This window comes from Leptodactylus fuscus, chromosome 5 (genome assembly GCF_031893055.1).
Source record: "Leptodactylus fuscus isolate aLepFus1 chromosome 5, aLepFus1.hap2, whole genome shotgun sequence".
Lineage (NCBI taxonomy): Eukaryota > Metazoa > Chordata > Amphibia > Anura > Leptodactylidae > Leptodactylus > Leptodactylus fuscus.
The window spans coordinates 159,816,453-159,835,213 of NC_134269.1; the positions used below are offsets into that span (position 1 = coordinate 159,816,453).

The 18,761-nt window shown below is 39.2% G+C and overlaps 1 protein-coding gene across 1 annotated transcript in view; it reads right to left on the reverse strand.

Annotated features, from left to right (window-relative positions):
* Positions 1 to 839: 839 nt before the first annotated feature.
* UTP20 (UTP20 small subunit processome component) overlaps positions 840 to 18,761 on the reverse strand; it is a 72,018-nt gene continuing 54,096 nt past the window's right edge. Inside the window, exons 42-62 of the mRNA XM_075274627.1 lie at positions 18,225 to 18,364; positions 17,732 to 17,888; positions 17,398 to 17,496; positions 16,667 to 16,834; positions 16,392 to 16,558; positions 16,008 to 16,155; positions 14,451 to 14,567; positions 13,661 to 13,831; positions 10,797 to 10,925; positions 10,267 to 10,377; positions 10,098 to 10,177; positions 8,780 to 8,849; positions 8,233 to 8,415; positions 6,686 to 6,817; positions 6,468 to 6,600; positions 5,715 to 5,908; positions 5,485 to 5,556; positions 4,123 to 4,368; positions 1,999 to 2,125; positions 1,232 to 1,377; positions 840 to 1,096 (exon numbers count right to left, since the gene is read on the reverse strand). Of these exons, the coding sequence (XP_075130728.1) occupies positions 941 to 1,096; positions 1,232 to 1,377; positions 1,999 to 2,125; positions 4,123 to 4,368; positions 5,485 to 5,556; positions 5,715 to 5,908; positions 6,468 to 6,600; positions 6,686 to 6,817; positions 8,233 to 8,415; positions 8,780 to 8,849; positions 10,098 to 10,177; positions 10,267 to 10,377; positions 10,797 to 10,925; positions 13,661 to 13,831; positions 14,451 to 14,567; positions 16,008 to 16,155; positions 16,392 to 16,558; positions 16,667 to 16,834; positions 17,398 to 17,496; positions 17,732 to 17,888; positions 18,225 to 18,364 (2,946 nt within the window). The 3' untranslated portion in view covers positions 840 to 940. The remainder of the gene's footprint in view (positions 1,097 to 1,231; positions 1,378 to 1,998; positions 2,126 to 4,122; positions 4,369 to 5,484; positions 5,557 to 5,714; positions 5,909 to 6,467; positions 6,601 to 6,685; positions 6,818 to 8,232; positions 8,416 to 8,779; positions 8,850 to 10,097; positions 10,178 to 10,266; positions 10,378 to 10,796; positions 10,926 to 13,660; positions 13,832 to 14,450; positions 14,568 to 16,007; positions 16,156 to 16,391; positions 16,559 to 16,666; positions 16,835 to 17,397; positions 17,497 to 17,731; positions 17,889 to 18,224; positions 18,365 to 18,761) is intronic.

The window sequence follows — 18,761 nt, forward strand, 5'->3', positions numbered from 1 at the left end:
GGATGTTTGTTCCTCAATCACAGCCAAACGGTGGAATGTATTTGGCTGAGATTTTCCACATACCTAGATGTTCCCCGGGAAGGAAACATAAGAAGTAGTCTATCTGGCTCCATCCCCCGAAATCACCACCGGTACCAGTGAAAGTCTGCTCCGGCTCTGTTGCAGGACCTGGGCTGAAGTCATCCAGCTGTGCTCCAATAGGTGCACGGCAGTGTGGGGGCGTCCCGATGGCTGATGTGCGCTGCACAATAGGTACTCTTGCATCAGTGGGCGTGGCCGCCGGAGACTGTGCGAGCCGGCAAACGTGGTGACTGCTCGCAGCGCTGCCAGCCCACCTGACCTTTGCGGAGCCCAACAAGTCCGGCGGGGGACATTATTTAAGCCTTTACATATGGTAAAAGTATAAGGTTCAGGATGGAAGGGTTTTTAATTGAAAAAAACCTAAAACTCAATAAGAAGACATAATGTGAAAATAGTTGGTAGAGATTAGAAGCAATGTCAGGAAATATTTCACTGAAATACTAAATGGACCATGCGATCTTATTCTGCTATCAATCTTCTATGTCTTTAAAACAAATAAATGGGGTGCAGGGAGTGTCCAGCAGTTTATATGGTGCAAACTGTCCCAGAATTCATAGCAAAATAAAAGCTGAAAGTGTGTGGTTATAGTCACAAATATTTAAATACTCAATCTAAAAATGACAATTTTTGTTTACAATATTTTTAATTAGAAAACATAACTGCGTACATTAAACTGTACTTCTCTATGAATCATAGCAACACAACACATATGGAGTCATGTATAAACTGCAGTTAACATCCATAGAAACCAGTCTCCATCCTTTTTCACAAATGAATGCCAACAATTGTTCTTTTTTCTTTGTCTTTATACACGGCCCCCATAGCATTAAGTAAACATGTTTGCCATGTATTGTAGCCACTATTCCACCATTGCTAAGTCTTTGAGAGCATGGCTGCGGGGCTTTTTAGCTTTGTATCCAGGTCGCAAAAATTCTATCTTCCTCTTCTTTGCTTCAATTTTATTCTGGTGTTTCTTTAACTTTTTCTTGGCTGCCACGTCAGGGTTTGCCACTGCCTAAAAAACAAACAGAATGTGATGTACAGGATAAGGCAAACAACTTTCCTAACCAAGTAGCAGGAATAAATTAGATTTCGGAACATCTCCCCTCTACGTCCAGCCCATGTTTGGTATTAGAAATAGAAACCTTACCTGTAGTGCTCTCTGCTTTTTTCTCATAACCCTCTTTAGATTGGCTTGTTTCTGTACACTAGAAAACTGCAAGGAGAAACACTCCAATCCAACCAAGCTCTTAAGAAGGTCTATAATTTCTTGAGAAAGGTTCTTCAGTGTAGGGTCTAAAATATATAAAATAATGATGATGATAAGTCAAATGTTTAAGAAAAGCTGTAAATGTCCACAAGAACTGATAAGCTGAAAATCAGAATATATTAGTGTTAGTTCCAATACTCCAAATTGGCAGAATTCTTGGTGTGCACTAGAAGACTACATAATAAGCTTCTTCCAGACTCGTCTATTATACCAATGGTTAAAGGAGTTGTCCATGGGTTGTGTCAGGTGCTGTAACTCCATAAAAGTGAATAGGGTTTAGCCATATACTAACTGGACAGACGTGGTGCTGTATTTTAAATAAAGCACACATCCTAATACTGTAACTATTCCGAATGTAACACCCTTGTCATACAGCAGTACTGTCTGCTACTTTCACCAAACTTTATTAAATTCTAATGAGTTATATGGCAAACACTGTTATAGTCTATGGGGTCCACAGATTTCCGCCCGAAAAACGTGGAGAAAAAGAAGTGCTTGCAGGACTTTTCTCTCCAATTTTTTAAGTGGGTTCAGAAATGGAAACCCCCAATGTATAGTGAGCGCTAGTCTGGACCTAGCTTTATTGCACACATAGTATATTAGTATGTCCTGAGTAAACAATGACTTGTCATATGGTTGCTTCTCACCTTGGTCTGCATACGTGCTGTTGAGTTCTCTAAATAGTGGGGCAATGATAGTTGTCAGGAATGGCTTCACGTTCTCCTTTCCAAGATCTACGGCTATTGCTCCCAGGAATTTAAACACACATATTCTCTATGGAAGACAAACAGAAAAAATCAATATGGTTACAGACAACATCTGAACAAAAGAAAAAACAATGTAGAAAAAAAAAAAGAAAAAAGATACACAAAGACATGGAAACATTTAACTATTTTCACCAAGTGGGATGAAGACTATTTCCTAATAGAAGACATCAAGTATTTTCACTAATCTATCATATAGTCATCTAAATTGTTTCAGTATATGTTATACTTAGTGTCACAATATATCTTCACAGATACTAAAACCAAAGAGGTAAATGATAAAATTCTTGATAGTGTGACGTTCTCTCTCGTGGTGGCTACATGCTGCCTGAATTGTATCCTTTATCTACACTCACCGGCCACTTTATTAGGTACACCATGCTAGTAACGGGTTGGACCCCCTTTTGCCTTCAGAACTGCCTCAATTCTTCGTGGCATAGATTCAACAAGGTGCTGGAAGCATTCCTCAGAGATTTTGGTCCATATTGACATGATGGCATCACACAGTTGCCGCAGATTTGTCGGCTGCACATCCATGATGCGAATCTCCCGTTCCACCACATCCCAAAGATGCTCTATTGGATTGAGATCTGGTGACTGTGGAGGCCATTGGAGTACAGTGAACTCATTGTCATGTTCAAGAAACCAGTCTGAGATGATTCCAGCTTTATGACATGGCACATTATCCTGCTGAAAGTAGCCATCAGATGTTGGGTACATTGTGGTCATAAAGGGATGGACATGGTCAGCAACAATACTCAGGTAGGCTTTGGCGTTGCAACGATGCTCAATTGGTACCAAGGGGCCCAAAGAGTGCCAAGAAAATATTCCCCACACCATGACACCACCACCACCAGCCTGAACCGTTGATACAAGGCAGGATGGATCCATGCTTTCATGTTGTTGACGCCAAATTCTGACCCTACCATCCGAATGTCGCAGCAGAAATCGAGACTCATCAGACCAGGCAACGTTTTTCCAATCTTCAATTGTCCAATTTCGATGAGCTTGTGCAAATTGTAGCCTCAGTTTCCTGTTCTTAGCTGAAAGGAGTGGCACCCGGTGTGGACTTCTGCTGCTGTAGCCCATCTGCCTCAAAGTTCGACGTACTGTGCGTTCAGAGATGCTCTTCTGGCTACCTTGGTTGTAACGGGTGGCGATTTGAGTCACTGTTGCCTTTCTATCAGCTCGAACCAGTCTGGCCATTCTCCTCTGACCTCTGGCATCAACAACGCATTTCCGCCCACAGAACTGCCGCTCACTGGATGTTTTTTCTTTTTCGGACCATTCTCTGTAAACCCTAGAGATGGTTGTGCGTGAAAATCCCAGTAGATCAGCAGTTTCTGAAATACTCAGACCAGCCCTTCTGGCACCAACAACCATGCCACGTTCAAAGGCACTCAAATCACCTTTCTTCCCCATACTGATGCTCGGTTTGAACTGCAGGAAATTGTCTTGACCATGTCTACATGCCTAAATGCACTGAGTTGCCGCCATGTGATTGGCTGATTAGAAATTAAGTGTTAACGAGCAGTTGGACAGGTGTACCTAATAAAGTGGCCGGTGAGTGTATATGACTGTAGAAGGGATTTAGAGCTGTACTATAGTATGAAATGACTGGCAAAAATGGAGAACCCATGGGGAACACAGTGACTCAGTGGTTAGCACTGCGGCCTTGCAGCGCTGGAGTCCTGGGTCCGAATCCTGCCAAGAACATTTGCAAGGAGTTTGTATGTTCTTCCCGTGTTTGCATGGATTTCCTCCCATTCTACAAAGACATACTGATAGGGAAAAAAAAAAAAATAGATTGCGAGCCCTATATGGGGCTGAAGAAAGAAAGAAAGAAAGAAAGAAAGAAAGAAAGAAAGAAAGAAAGAAAGAAAGAAAGAAAGAAAGAAAGAAAGAAAGAAAGAAAGAAAGAAAGAAAGAATACAAAAAATGGAGAAGCCACCATGATCCAATTGCGTAACATAATATAAATGCAATGGGAAAAAACCCAAAACTCACTTTTAATGGATTTTTAGGTGTATGCGCGGCCTCTCTCTTAGCCAGTACTGACAGCTTCTTCATAAGCCACATCAAGGTGGCAGCCTTCTCATCCTCAGTCTCTTTCTCGGTGCCCTCTTCACCATCAGAAGCATCTTCTTGCTCACCCTGATCATCATTTTGCTCTTCAGTATTGTTTTCAACGTTCTCCACTTCAGGGTGGAGGAGATAGATCACTTTTGCCACAAATAACAAATTTTTTATGACCTGAAAACAAGAAGCACCTTAAAGATTAAGACTAAAAAAAATACTATTTGTGATGAGACTTTGTATTGTTGCAATGCAGTTCTTCCCCAAATATCCTTGAGAACCCAACATTGACAATGTACATACATTACAATCTTGCTGTATTCGGCTACTTTCATCCTCTATCTTATGTGCCTATTTAATAGATTCACTGTTAAAGTTTCCATCTAAGTCAACTTAAAATGACATAAAATAAATCCCATCTAGTGTGGCATCTGTCTCTCATGCACCCATAGTAGATGTCCTGCTATTCCATGCAGCAAAAAAACACAAGAAATGGCAGATACCACCAGAACGGAGGCTTTTAAGTGTGGATCTACCAGTCTCATGTTATGCAGACACATAAAACACAGTGTGAAAGTGGCCTAAAGAATTATTTCCTATAACGTCCCAACGCAAAGTAAATAATAAGGAATCAGAGAACAATATCAAGCACAGGTTCTCTTTTTATTGCTACACCAAGGACCACTATTGCTGGAGGTCTCCATACAAACCACCAAACTGTCTAGTGTGTATGAGTGTCTCCTAAATCTAAAGTGAAGACAATTCAGACATACAAGGTAACCCACCACCTGTGGTGTCTGGCAGCATCGTACTCCTCTCTCCCCATGGAGAACACATGCACATTTGGTTGAGCCAAGCTTGTATGCGAGAGTTAGGAGGAATAGCTGTCAGCCGAGCATGTATTTGGCCTACAGCTACGGCCTCCTTGAGATTAATGTACTCCAGGAGCAAAGAAACCTTTATCTTAAAGTCTGTTGCAACATTCTGGGATATAAAGAAAACCTAACCAGCTGACATATCATCATAATAGGTCTGAATAGGTAGGCACACACTTCTAGTATAGAAGCAGCAATGTTCTTGTAGCCAAATACAAGACAATAATTTTATAATTTGACCTCATGTCATACCCAATGGCATTACAGGTTTTATGCAATGAAGCCACAGGGTTATGCAGCAAATAATGGCACTGAGTAAAAAAGGAAAGTTCAATGCAATTTTCTTTTTAACTCCAGACATGGATATGACTATTCGACTGTGTGTGTTATTTAATACTGCACCTTCTACAAAACATACCTGTTCCCCCAGGCTTTGGTCAAGATATTTGGACTGCAACTGATGGCAGAAGGCAAGAGCAAGATCTTTCATCTATGAAAAGACAAATAACAGTGATATAAGTATGATACATATATAAATATATATATATATATGTTTTTTTTATTATTGTTTTTTTTTAATCAGGTAAAAATCAATGAAAGAGGAAAGCAAAAGAAAATGTGTCCTAAAAACACAAGAAGTTTGGTTACCTTTGTTTCCAGCTGTTCAACTAAGAACAACTCGGAGGGTTCAGTCTGTTTTTTCCCCTTCTTCTTTGCCTTCCTAGCCATCCACTTACTAACCAGTTCTTCTGGTTTTTGAAGGGAAAACAACTGTCCAAAAACCTGGGAAGAAGTTAGCCAGACCCAGCTATGGGGATACCATAAATGGGACTGAACATGAGCTGAAATATTAAAGGAACAAAACAATTAGACTGTGTTCACACTTCATGATTAACCACAACATATAGACTGCAGACAAATGGAAGTAAGGAAGCATCAGCACTACCTTAGGTATGGTGCCCATCTGAAGTTAATGTGCATCCTGAAGACACAACTAAGACAACTACGTTTATGTCTTCTTTACAGACACCAATAAAATGCCATAAGTAGTAGAAAATCTAATTAAAGGGGTTATCCAGCATTAGAAAACATGGCTGCTTTCTTTCTTTTCAGGCAGTGACATCACAGCCAATGTTCACATATCTTATTATCTATAGCTCATGTCCAGACCTACATATCGCCATACTGACAACCGAACCCCCTAAAGGCAGATCCTGCTGATATACTCCCCTCCATATGTGACCCAACTCTTGCCAATTTGGTTAAAATATGTTGCAGAGGTTAAAATCAATTTTGGCATTAGATCCTAGAATTGGATTTCATGGGGTGGTATTTTACAGAAAATCAAGGTGGTGCCCCCTGGTGTCCAACTGTAAGTCTACAACCGAGACGTGTCCTTACCACAGATTTTGTGTGTGATCTCTCTGTACTTTGGCAGCTGCATGACATTGCACTCTTTGATCAGCTTGGTAAGCAGTGTCAGTAAACTGAAGAGTAACCTGTCTGCTGCCTTCTCTTCTGTCTCCTCCTTTAACTGCAAAGGTCAAAGCAATTGTGTGTTAAGTGATGACTATACGGGACTTTTTTAATTAAAAATTTGGAGGCATTAAGATACTTACTTCCTCAAAGTGAACAGGGTCAATCTCATGTTCGATTTTCTCAAGAACAGTTTTAAGTCTCTGCTCAAACTCAACCCCTTCTACTTCAACAAACAATCCACAGGTCAGAGCGCCCAACCTCTTGTGAGATGACTAAGGGGAGAAAAAAGCACAAATCAATCAAAGAAACAATACGAAGCAGCAAGACTGGAATCAGATCCATAGGTCCTTATTCACACAACTGTGACATTTCTGATGGATCTAATGGCCGTAAAAACAGATGTACATGTCCCTTTCGATGGCAGTTTTGCATCTGTTCTGTTCTTCCATTTTTAACAACCGAGTGTCATCCACATGGCATCCTTTATAACGGCCCAATTAAAAAGCGGATGAATTTCATTAGTCTGCTTTCTGTGACTCAACCGATTCATTCATAATGGGCGAAAAACAGATGTCAATCCATTTTACATCCATTAAAAATGTATCCATTGATATTCATCTGGTCAGTTTGGCAATCAAAATGGACAAAGATAGAGTATGTTTTTTTTAACAGCCGTGACACATGCTTTCTCAAAAAATGGACATATGAATAGGCATATTGAAATCAATATGTTCTCAAAAGGGCCGTGTGACGGTCATGTGCATAAAGACTTACTGTAACATTACATAACACTGCACATCAGAGATGCCCGCACTGAAGATCTGATACTATAACATATCTTGAGCTGAATTGTCACTTACTGACACAGATTTAAAATTTGCAGCAAAAATTGCTGCCCTTAAATTCCCATTGACAAAAGGACATGGATTTTGGAGCTGAATCCGAGTGAAAAAAATCCATAATGTTAACATGGCCTAAATACCTGCAGCTAAGCCTTTATTCTGTATTCACAAAAATGTCGTTAAAAGGGATTTTCTCCACCTTTGACACAGGATAGGTTAAAAATGTCAGGTGACAGTTGTGAGGAGAAGCTCCCTGTCACTCCACTCAATGTCTATGGATGCAAGCATGACTGAAGCTCCATTGAAACTTTTGGACGTCAATTCTAGTGATCAATGAGCCCCCATTTATCACTTATCCTGTCAATAGGTGATAAGGGCCAGACCCCTGGACCCAGTACAGGTGGTGGGTGACAGAAGGATACTGTCCATGGTGAGCTCCATGCTGGAGAATAACTCCAATTCCATGTATGAGACTGTGATAGCACTGGGCAGTACTGTCAGTGACCGACTGCTTCACCCAAAGTGTGAGAAGGAGCGTTATCAGAGGTTCTTCCTCACAACCGCGGTCAGGCTGTATAATCAACATCAGATTAAGTGAAGATCACTCTGCAGAGAACTAAATGATCCTGAAGTCTTTCTTTCTTTTTAGTTGCTATGACTCCTAGTATATTTTCTATCTGCTATTCTGAGCTTGTATGTGTTTTTTCATGTAATATATTACTGTAATATCCATGCTGCTGTAACACACTGAAATTCCCCATGGTAGGACTAGTAAAGGATTATCTTTACTTATAAGAAGATCATCAAATGTATTATCATTGGATGCTGTAAAGCTTTAGGATTACCTTTTTATGATTTAACCATTGTGTAGCCAATGAGAACATCAGGTTCTTCTGTTGATGATCGACCTTTTCAAGAAGGCCTTTTGCTGCCAAGGCGGCCATTTTCTTACACTTTGTTGAATCATCATTCACCATCAGTAAAGCAAGGGGCACAAACATAAGTCCACAGTACTGATTGAGTATTTTCTAAAAAAAAAAAAAAAAAAAAAAAAAAAGAATAAAAAACGATGGCATTATAACATGATAAATATGAAAAAATGGTCATTCCATTTTTCTGTTCTGTCACAGAAACCAATAAACTGAAATCAAGCCAGAAAATCCACAATTTAATGGACACCAATAGATTGTAGTCCATGGGGATTCCGTTATATGGTGAGTAATGTTACTGGAAAAAAATAATGCAGTACGTTGCTCTGTTTCTGACTCTATGACAGAGGCTTCTGACATCATATTCATATCTGACATCCTATTCAGCCAGTGTACACTCAAACACAAGAGCATATCCTCAATGTATGCTATGGGCATGAGATATTACATAATTTCTACTTACATTGGGGAAAGTCTGGAACAGATAAGAGGTCATTTCTAAGGCAGATTCCCTTCCAGTTTCATACTCATAACTGCACAAAAGACAAACATATATGTTGATAAAGGAACAGCAAGATGACTAACTCCACTATAGCTATAAAAGATGAGTTATAATACTGGACAGTCATTCTCCAGCCTAACAAAAAAACCTGTATACATTAAACATGTATAATGTATATACCCGATGCCCCTCATGCGTTGCGTTGTTTGGCTCCCCGTCTGTTCTATGATATAATAGGCTCTTACGTTCTCTGAGTCGGTCACAGCACCCATCCCAGGCTTACGCACTATATCTATCACCCCTGTGTCTGTGACTTACAGACAACACTGCAGAGGTAGTCAGTGGATATCATATAACAAAACAGATATGGAGCTGAATGGAGTGGCAGCAGAGCTGAGGGCACCAGGTAAATATACATACATGGTTAATATACAGTCTACTGTTTTCAGCTGGCTGGAGAATCAATTTAAAGCCAACTAAAAAGATTATGTAGATGTCTGTCTGCGAGAAAAAAATGGACAATAAAAATACATTTTATTTTACTTGTGCCATTATCACCAATTCTGCTCTTCACACCTGAATTTTATGTTTACAATGTCAAAGGAAACACATGGTCATCATGGTCCACCATAAAATACAGAGGAGAGAGATGGAGTGTACACTACACATATTCTTATCATATTCCACACAAAGAAACTCACTCTATTTGTACCCATAAAGCAATTGTGCCAGTTCCCCACCTGTATAGTAAACCAGGTTATAGGAAGCATAATAAACCTATAAGCATTTACAGGTCCTATCACTGCTCGAACTATCTACATTTACTGCACTATACTACTTAATCTGCTGGTTATCCATCCCCATACACTGTAATGTCCAACATTATACTTTATGTCAGAGGGCTAAGCTTTGACTTGGTCCCCTAAGATTACCTGTTGCTGTATTTCCCATTTATTGCCTATAGAAGTCTAACAATTCTCAACTCCCTACATGCAATAGCTAACTGGCCCACATATATACAAATAATGTCATTGTATCTCGTGTATGTTAAGGGGGTTAACCAACCATGCAGTATTGCTTGCAATGAAAAACTGTGCTTATACAATTTTGCTACTTCGCAATAAATCATTGTATAAAGTGTGGATGTGCAGTCCATGTGTTTTTTTTTTCTATAACTGTGGCATATTCGGGCATATCATAACATAATATTTCATAACATGAAAAAAGACCAAAGTCACATACGTTCAGCATTACAAGACACTGATGAACATAAACTTACTTTAATTGTGCGATTATAAATTCCAAGTTGAATCTGAGTTTTTCTCCTAGTGGATAGTCCAGCAAATATTTTAAGTATATCTGGAAGGACAATTGAGAGGGGATTTCTTTGTAACAGATATTCGGCAGAAGCATCTTGAATTAGGGTATTGATATGGTAAAAGACTCACCTGACGACACTGGAGTCTGACCGGCTCACTCTGGGAGGTGACAGATAATTTGGCTACTTTCTTCATCACATCATCTATCTCAGGAACAATAAGTTTTCTGGATACTATAGCCTTTAAAAAGGAAAAGAAACATGTATTAATATTATCTGATTTTGTTTAAAAATGTGTATAAATCTTTTACACTAAACATTCAACATATTTAAATTCAATATTCGCTATACTATTAGAGGCATAAAAATTGGATGGGTTAACAATTGTCTCATGCAGACAACCTCTGTCCCCCACTCTGTATGTTCCCTTGAGCCGGAACAGAGATTCAGTCTGTAGGAATGTCTCCCATTCTGTCGGTTATGTGTCACCCTTCTATTATGTGTATGGTTATCCAGCTGCTACATTTTCCCTGCAATGCCCACTGTAGAGTAAACGCCTGACTGTCTGCGACTTCATAGAAATGTGTGTGTGTGTGTGTGTGTCTGTGTGTAAAAATTACTATAAAATTAGGAATTGCAAATGATTAGCAAGTTGCTTACTTTTAACAATCCAAAAGCTGTGGCCTGACGAGATGAATCGTACAGATCCTCTTCTGCATATCCAAGTAGGACCTGAAGCTGCTTCTCAGTGATGGTTTCCTTCATGTTTCGTACCAGTTTGGTAACACACTGCAGAGAAAACAGGACAAAACATAAACCATGGAACTGTAGCCCATTAAATGACAAATGACATATTGCACCAATTGTATTTTATATTTATATGATAAATCTAGGCTTTTCTACCACTTTAACAGTTAAAAGTAACCTTTCATCACAAGCTATATGCATCAATTAATAGGCACTGCTTCACTGCTTCTGGCACAGTTGGAATTATTTCCTCTTGCCCCACTATTCACGAGCAATCACTTCTGTAAGTTTTGGTGTATGATATTTAGGTTCTGTGTCATGCAGGAGCATGGAAAGGGTGTGATTCTGATATCTGACACTGGCTGCCTCCCATTGGAGCTCTGAATCACCCCCCTGCCTGCCACTGCCCTTCAGACATTAGAGAGCTTCAATAGCACATCAGGCACCATAACTATCTGCACTTTTTATTCAAGTATGGTGGGGACTAAAAAAAAAAAATTGTGTTGGAATCAGTGCAGCGACACCACTTAACCAATAATAAGAGCGCGAATTGTTGTTGTTTGACAGAAAGGTATGACCAATTTTTTCCCATAGTTTTTATATATATGGTATCTACTGGTATCTACCATAAGCTTCCAGTGCACTATAATGCAGTGTGAATAACAATGCGTTTTTACTACAAACCAAGACAGATCTATTTAAGACAAAATGATGCCTAAAGTATAGGTAGGATTTAACAAGACCATTGTTTTCCTCTATAGTGGTAAGAGATACAGTCCTATGAAAAAGTTTGGGCACCCCTATTAATCTTAATCATTTTTTTGTTCTAAATATTTTGGTGTTTGCAACAGCCATTTCAGTTTGATATATCTAATAACTGATGGACACAGTAATATTTCAGGATTGAAATGAGGTTTATTGTACTAACAGAAAATGTGCAATATGCATTAAACCAAAATTTGACCGGTGCAAAAGTATGGGCACCTCAACAGAAAATTGACATTAATATTTAGTAGATCCTCCTTTTGCAAAGATAACAGCCTCTAGTCGCCTCCTGTAGCTTTTAATCAGTTCCTGGATCCTGGATGAAGGTATTTTGGACCATTCCTCTTTACAAAACAATTCAAGTTCAGTTAAGTTTGATGGTGGCCGACCATGGACAGCCCGCTTCAGATCATCCCACAGATGTTCAATGATATTCAGGTCTGGGGACTGGGATGGCCATTCCAGAACATTGTAATTGTTCCTCTGCATGAATTCCTGAGTCGATTTGGAGCGGTGTTTTGGATCATTGTCTTGCTGAAATATCCATCCCCGGCGTAACTTCAACTTCGTCACTGATTCTTGAACATTATTCTGAAGAATCTGCTGATACTGAGTGGAATCCATGTGACCCTCAACTTTAACAAGATTCCCGGTGCCGGCATTGGCCACACAGCCCCAAAGCATGATGGAACCTCCACCAAATTTTACAGTGGGTAGCATGTGTTTTTCTTGTAATGCTGTTTTTTTTGGACGCCATGCACAATGCCTTTTTGTATGACCAAACAACTCAATCTTTGTTTCATCAGTCCACAGGAACTTCTTCCAAAATGAAGCTGGCTTGTCCAAATGTGCTTCTGCATACCTCAGGCGACTCTGTTTGTGGTGTGCTTGCAGAAACGGCTTCTTTCTCATCACTCTCCCATACAGCTTCTCCTTGTGCAAAGTGCGCTGTATTTTTGACCGATGCACAGTGACACCATCTGCAGCAAGATGATGCTGCAGCTCTTTGGAGGTGGTCTGTGGATTGTCCTTGACTGTTCTCACCATTCTTCTTCTCTGCCTTTCTGATATTTTTCTTGGCCTGCCACTTCTGGACTTAACAAGAACTGTCCCTGTGGTCTTCCATTTCCTTACTATGTTCCTCACAGTGGAAACTGACAAGTTAAATCTCTGAGACAACTTTTTGTATCCTTCCCCTGAACAACTATGTTGGACAATCTTTGTTTTCAGATCATTTGAGAGTTGTTTTGAGTAGCCCATGATGCCACTCTTCAGAGGAGATTCAAATAGGAGATCAACTTGCAATTGGCCACCTTAAATACCTTTTCTCATGATTGGATACACCTGGCTATGAAATTCAAAGCTCAGTGAGGTTACAAAACCAATTTTGTGCTTCAGTAAGTCAGTAAAAAGTAGTTAGGAGTATTCAAATCAATAAAATGATAAGGGTGCCCATACTTTTGCACCAGTCAAATTTTGGTTTAATGCATATTGCACATTTTCTGTTAGTACAATAAACCTCATTTCAATCCTGAAATATTACTGTGTCCATCAGTTATTAGATATATCAAACTGAAATGGCTGCTGCAAACACCAAAATATTTAGAACTAAAAATGATTAAGATTAATAGGGGTGCCCAAACTTTTTCATAGGACTGTAAGCCTAATTTATAACAAGGCCCATGCCTCTTCATACACTAGGCGCATCCTCTTCAAGTCTGTGTACCCAGTCTGTCAGAAATTTCAGTCATTAGAAATTTGTAAAGTATTGTGGCGTATGTTGGTGCTATATGTAGTATTATTATGTCAGATAACTGGTATAAGTGATGATAAAACTAATCAGAGCCGATAGACACAACCTGCTTCCAACCAAGTCCTCTTTTTAGAAAGGTGGCGAAGGCATCATAATAACGCCAGTTACAAGTGGCACTTAAAACTCTTCTATATAAAGATGTGTTCTACTGAGAACATAGGTTTGCAAAGTAGACACAAAGGAGGTTTGCACAACTTACCTTAAAACAACTGACTACCAGGTGGAAATTCTGCCCTCTGCCTACGCCTGCTTTAGCGTAATCTTTCAACAAAAGGAAAAGCTGTTTAATAAGCTCCTGTGTGTTCTCCTGGACAGATGGTAAAGGAAACTTCAACATCCAGATGAAAGACTGTAGAGCGCCCGTGATAACCTGCAGAGAAACCAGTTGTTCTTGTATTGAACTATATACAGCAGAAAACACAATACAAAGCTACATTTAAATGAAACATTTTTACATTCAAAGGAACTTCTTAAGATCTGATCCACTTTGTTATATATTACTTCTTGTATACCCATGTGTATTCTCATGCAGATTATATTGGACCATGTCAATGTGGCTGCATCCATAAATAGAAAAAGCCCGTGTCAGTCAGCAACCCCCTATGAGACCACTGTGCACAGTAGTAGCACACATGCACAGTGTGTATAGGAGGTTCCTCCTTCAGCAGCAATCTTATTGACCTGGTAGCACTTTCTTAGGTATTAGAAAGCAGCCTTAAATCATATAACAAACAGATTGCAACTTTGCAAATAGCCTTACAAATAGGGCCAGCAGAAAATCTACGCCTCAGGTTCCGGTTCAGGAAACAGCTCCTGAAAAAAAGAACTGACCGGCTCGCATTGATTTCAATGGGAGCTGTCTTTTTGGTCAGGATTTTGGCCAGATATGGCCTCAAAATCCTGACCAAAAACCCTGTGTGAACTTACCCTTACTCCATTTTATTTCCCTTTTAACAGAGAACAGAAATCAAAGAAGTAAAATGACTAACTTGGACATCCTTGGACTGCAGGCAGCCTATCAGCATCTGAACAAAGGGATCCAACATTTCCAATGCTTTTTCCTCAGAAGAGTTAACTTTGGATTTTCTCAAGCTCATATGCAGAAGCTGAATCATAAGAAAATATCAAAAATAGTCAAAAGCACATAAAAAAAACACATTGAAAAATATTTAAACATGTCTTAGAGAATGCATGCTTTTTAGCCATATTCCCAAGAAACCAATTCATTTTAGTATTTTTATATAGATCATGTGTTGTGGATCTGATCCTATATTTCTTAATTCTGTCAGTGAAGTGAGAGTAATAGAGCAAGAGGTTGGAGTAGAAAAAATATGCTATATGGGCACCGGTCTGGAAAAAAAATGCCGACTAAAGATTGAAAGTAAAAAACTCGTAAATCCCGATTCTCATTCAGTCTTGCTCTGCCAATGCCAAACACCTAGACCAGTACACTGCCCAACATGCTTATCCTTGGCAGGCAGCACAGGCAAGATACTTACCACTGTTTTCTGCACTCTCAACAGACACAGAGTGCAGAGATCAGTGTTCATTGTGTGAGTGGCACTGTATGGGTTTTATTATACGACTTACAGGCAACTAAGAAGCCATCAAGGTAAAACTATATTATGTGTAGAGCAGACCGCAAGAGGTATCCTTGATACTCTGTGAATCCCTGCATCATGCACCAAACCCTGCACTAATGTAACATAGTGCATTCATTTTACTCAAATGTGTTTAGTTAAAAACAGTATTCTGGTCTAATACATAGCCATAAAGCAGAAAAGATAAGTAGAGAGGTGGCCAAACAAGCATGTGCCTCTTTCCACTATGGTTTACGTAACTCCACATAAACTACAATGTAGAAAGCAGCATATATGAGCATCCATCTTGTCTCTTTGCTTAAAGGAGTTGTCCCATCTCAAGGATCCTATCTATACTAGTAGCTTATGTAAATTGAAGACTTTTTCTAAATATATTGCTTTAGAAATCCTGCTTTGTTTGTCTGTTATGTGACCTTACTCCTCCCATTGTTTACACATCGTTGCTATAACCAGGACCTGGGAGATAGGGCAAATGACTTCACTTAGTCTGTCAGCAGGACAATCATTCAGCTAATTGCACTTTGCTGATAAAGCTGAGTCTTATCTTTCTAAGTAAACACACAGATAACACTGAGTTGTTCTGTACAAGAATCTGCATATTATCTGACCTGCAGAATTGTTGTTTGCCCTTTTCCACAGGAGGGACAGAAATACAGGAAGTGAGAAGCAGACACTGAATACAGCCTGGCTGAAAGGCTGAGAAGGGAGAACCCCTTTAACTCAGGGAGATGGGGACCCCAAACCTCAGTATAGGCAGGAGCCCCAGAATTGTAAGAGGCAATAAAAGAATGTATACCTCTGATCTACAGGGTGATCTTTTATTCCTCCATATTCAAGCCATAACCATAAACATATAATATACATCTGAAGCAATACATAGAGATGCACAAACATCAAAGTGACTAAACAGTTTATCAAAAAATTGTCAACACTGTTACCACTAACCTTCAGTCCAGTGTCTACTAGAATATGCATGTTAGTCTTGGTGCTAACAGCAGCTTTCACACCACCACGTGGAGGAGGCGGTTGGATTATCAAACAGCTTTTTGGTTGAAGGCGAGGATCAGGAGGAAGCATTTCAGAGTTGCTATTCCTAAAAGTATAGTACAAGTTAGGGTTAAAAAAAATTGGGCACTTGAAACTGATATGCCGGTAGTGATCTATGATCGATGAGAGGGTTATTACTTGCAAAATATATAGCTAAAGGTTATAAAGAATGCAATGTATCCATGATGAAATCGCAGTAAAATATAGTTGTTTCATAAGACAGAGGGAGAAAGAAAGCTTGCTAACCTGGGTATTTCACACAAGTCTGTGACTAAAACTTACTTTTCTTTATCCGTTAATAAAGGAAGGTTCTCACTGATGAGACCATAACTGAGTAGAAGGATGGACTGTGCATTCATGTCTTCATTGGCTATTAAGCCAAAAACAACTCTGCGGAAAGCTTCATGCACTTTACGGGCCAGTTTTAAACTTGTGGTTTTCTCCAACACCTGCACATTAAGAACATTGAAACAGAGTAAGCTACATGAAGAAATACAGATATCACCTCTCTATAGAGAATGCCATCAGCTAACTGCCATCTACTAACTACATCTTACCTCTTTCAAGGGAAGGATTAATTTTATAACATGGTCCTTTCCAATAAACTGTGCAAGAAGTTCATATGAGTCATAACTCTTGCTGCTTCGGGCCTCCATGACTTTTGAGACTATTCCTTTCACTTCTTTCTCTTCCGCAATGTCCCCGAACAGTTCATGATTAAATATCTTTATAGAAAAGAAAATGCACATATTAAGTGAAATGGAATATTTCATTTGAGGCCTAACCCAGATAGAAAAATCTCTTTAACCCCGTCCCGATATCTGATATACTTGTATCTTTAAATACATACAGCAAAGACCAGGTGGTAATACTTACAATCAGAGCCTGGTCTGATTGCACCCATTAACCCTTTCATTTAGCCCTATTTTGTCCCATACCCACCTTCTGTGCCACCCACATTCTCCCTCAATATTGCAGGAGCTGCCCTGTCTCCATGACAGCCTTATGAAGGCCCCTATGCCTGTCATCACTAGATCTCTATTGAAGCTCTAATAATCACATGGTTAAGCCCCATAGGGAGGCTAAATTATATACCGTATATATATATATATATATATATATATATATATATATATATATATATATATATATATATATACCAAAAAATGGGTATTCCTGCCTAAACTATAAAACTGTCAAATATTTATCCCATACAGAGAGAAGATCATTTTTCACCATATAGCCCTCCAAGTAAAATTAAATAAGAAATATCCGGCAAATTCATTACCTGAATCAGAGATTCCATGCAACCATCCAAGTCCGTACTCTTAAGTCTGGAAGTAAGGCCTTTGAGCAGTAGATTTACTGTAAATGTTAGTACGTGAACCTATAAATTTTACAAGAAGCAGACATGGTATAAGGAATAATCATATAATTTATAAATTTCTTAAGTCCCAATAATATTAAGCAAAATTCATGTAAACTGGTATTACATAAGCCCATCTTAATCCCCTGTGCGTTACAGTAACTTGTGCCTAATTCATCTTTCTGGCACAGGGGATGATAAATCATCCTTATTGTGTTCTAGGTAGCCATGTGCATTCACAACTGACAACCATTACCTGGTATCCTTTAACTAAGACAGTCTGCATCTCTTTTAATATATAGTGCAGATAGCGAGGTCCGAGTGTTTCCAAGATCTTTATTAATGTGTTTCTGGCGATGTCACGAATTTCTTGTGCTCGGTTCCTCAGGAGTATGCACACCTTCAACAGGATGCTGAAATAATATACAACATGAAATACTACTTAAACATTAGAAAAAGATATAGCAGTTTTGTGGATCACTCCATATAAAACATTGTTCTTTATTGTATTACTTGGAGAAAAACTTTTGGGGAAAAAAAAAAAATCAGACTTTGTACCATTTGCACCAGGTAGTGCTGCAATGCCCAGAAACTGTAATACAAAGTTACTTTTCAGAAAAAGACTGAAAAATAAATCAACAGAAACACTGCTGACCTAAACACCAAGCAGCTTAATGCTGTGTCAAGCCAGATCAATGAACGCAGAGGCGCCCACTACTGTGTATCAGTATATTTCTAGATCTTTATACCTGGGTAGGTTGGCTTCCATAACTTCTTGTGGCAGCGTCTGCATCAATTTAACTAATGCAAAGGCTAATGGAACCCGAACCACTTCTTCTTCATTAACTACTTTGGATTTCACCAATTTGTGCTCCTCATCCCTTTGAACCTGTAATGATAATGTATGTAGATGAGTACAATAAAACCACTAGATTCAGATAACCTTTAATGGGGGTTTACAATTGGTGGCAGTAGGGTTAGACGGGCAGTCCAGCTTCACCATACAGAAAATGCCAGTTCAGCCCATCACTAGGTGAGTTAATTCACCATCATGGCCAGAGATTGGTTTAGTTGGCATTTCCTGTGCGTTCAGAAGGGGCCAGGAAGTAGAGACCACCGAGAACCGGGGCTGCCTTGGAACGCAATTATGGGGAACCAGTCAGGTGAATATAGATTGTTTTACTTTTTTAACCCACTCTGTGCCCACTCAGAGATTATTCGCTCATTAACATGTCAATATAATACAACTTTAAAATAAGGAATAATTTCTGATTCATGAAATACAT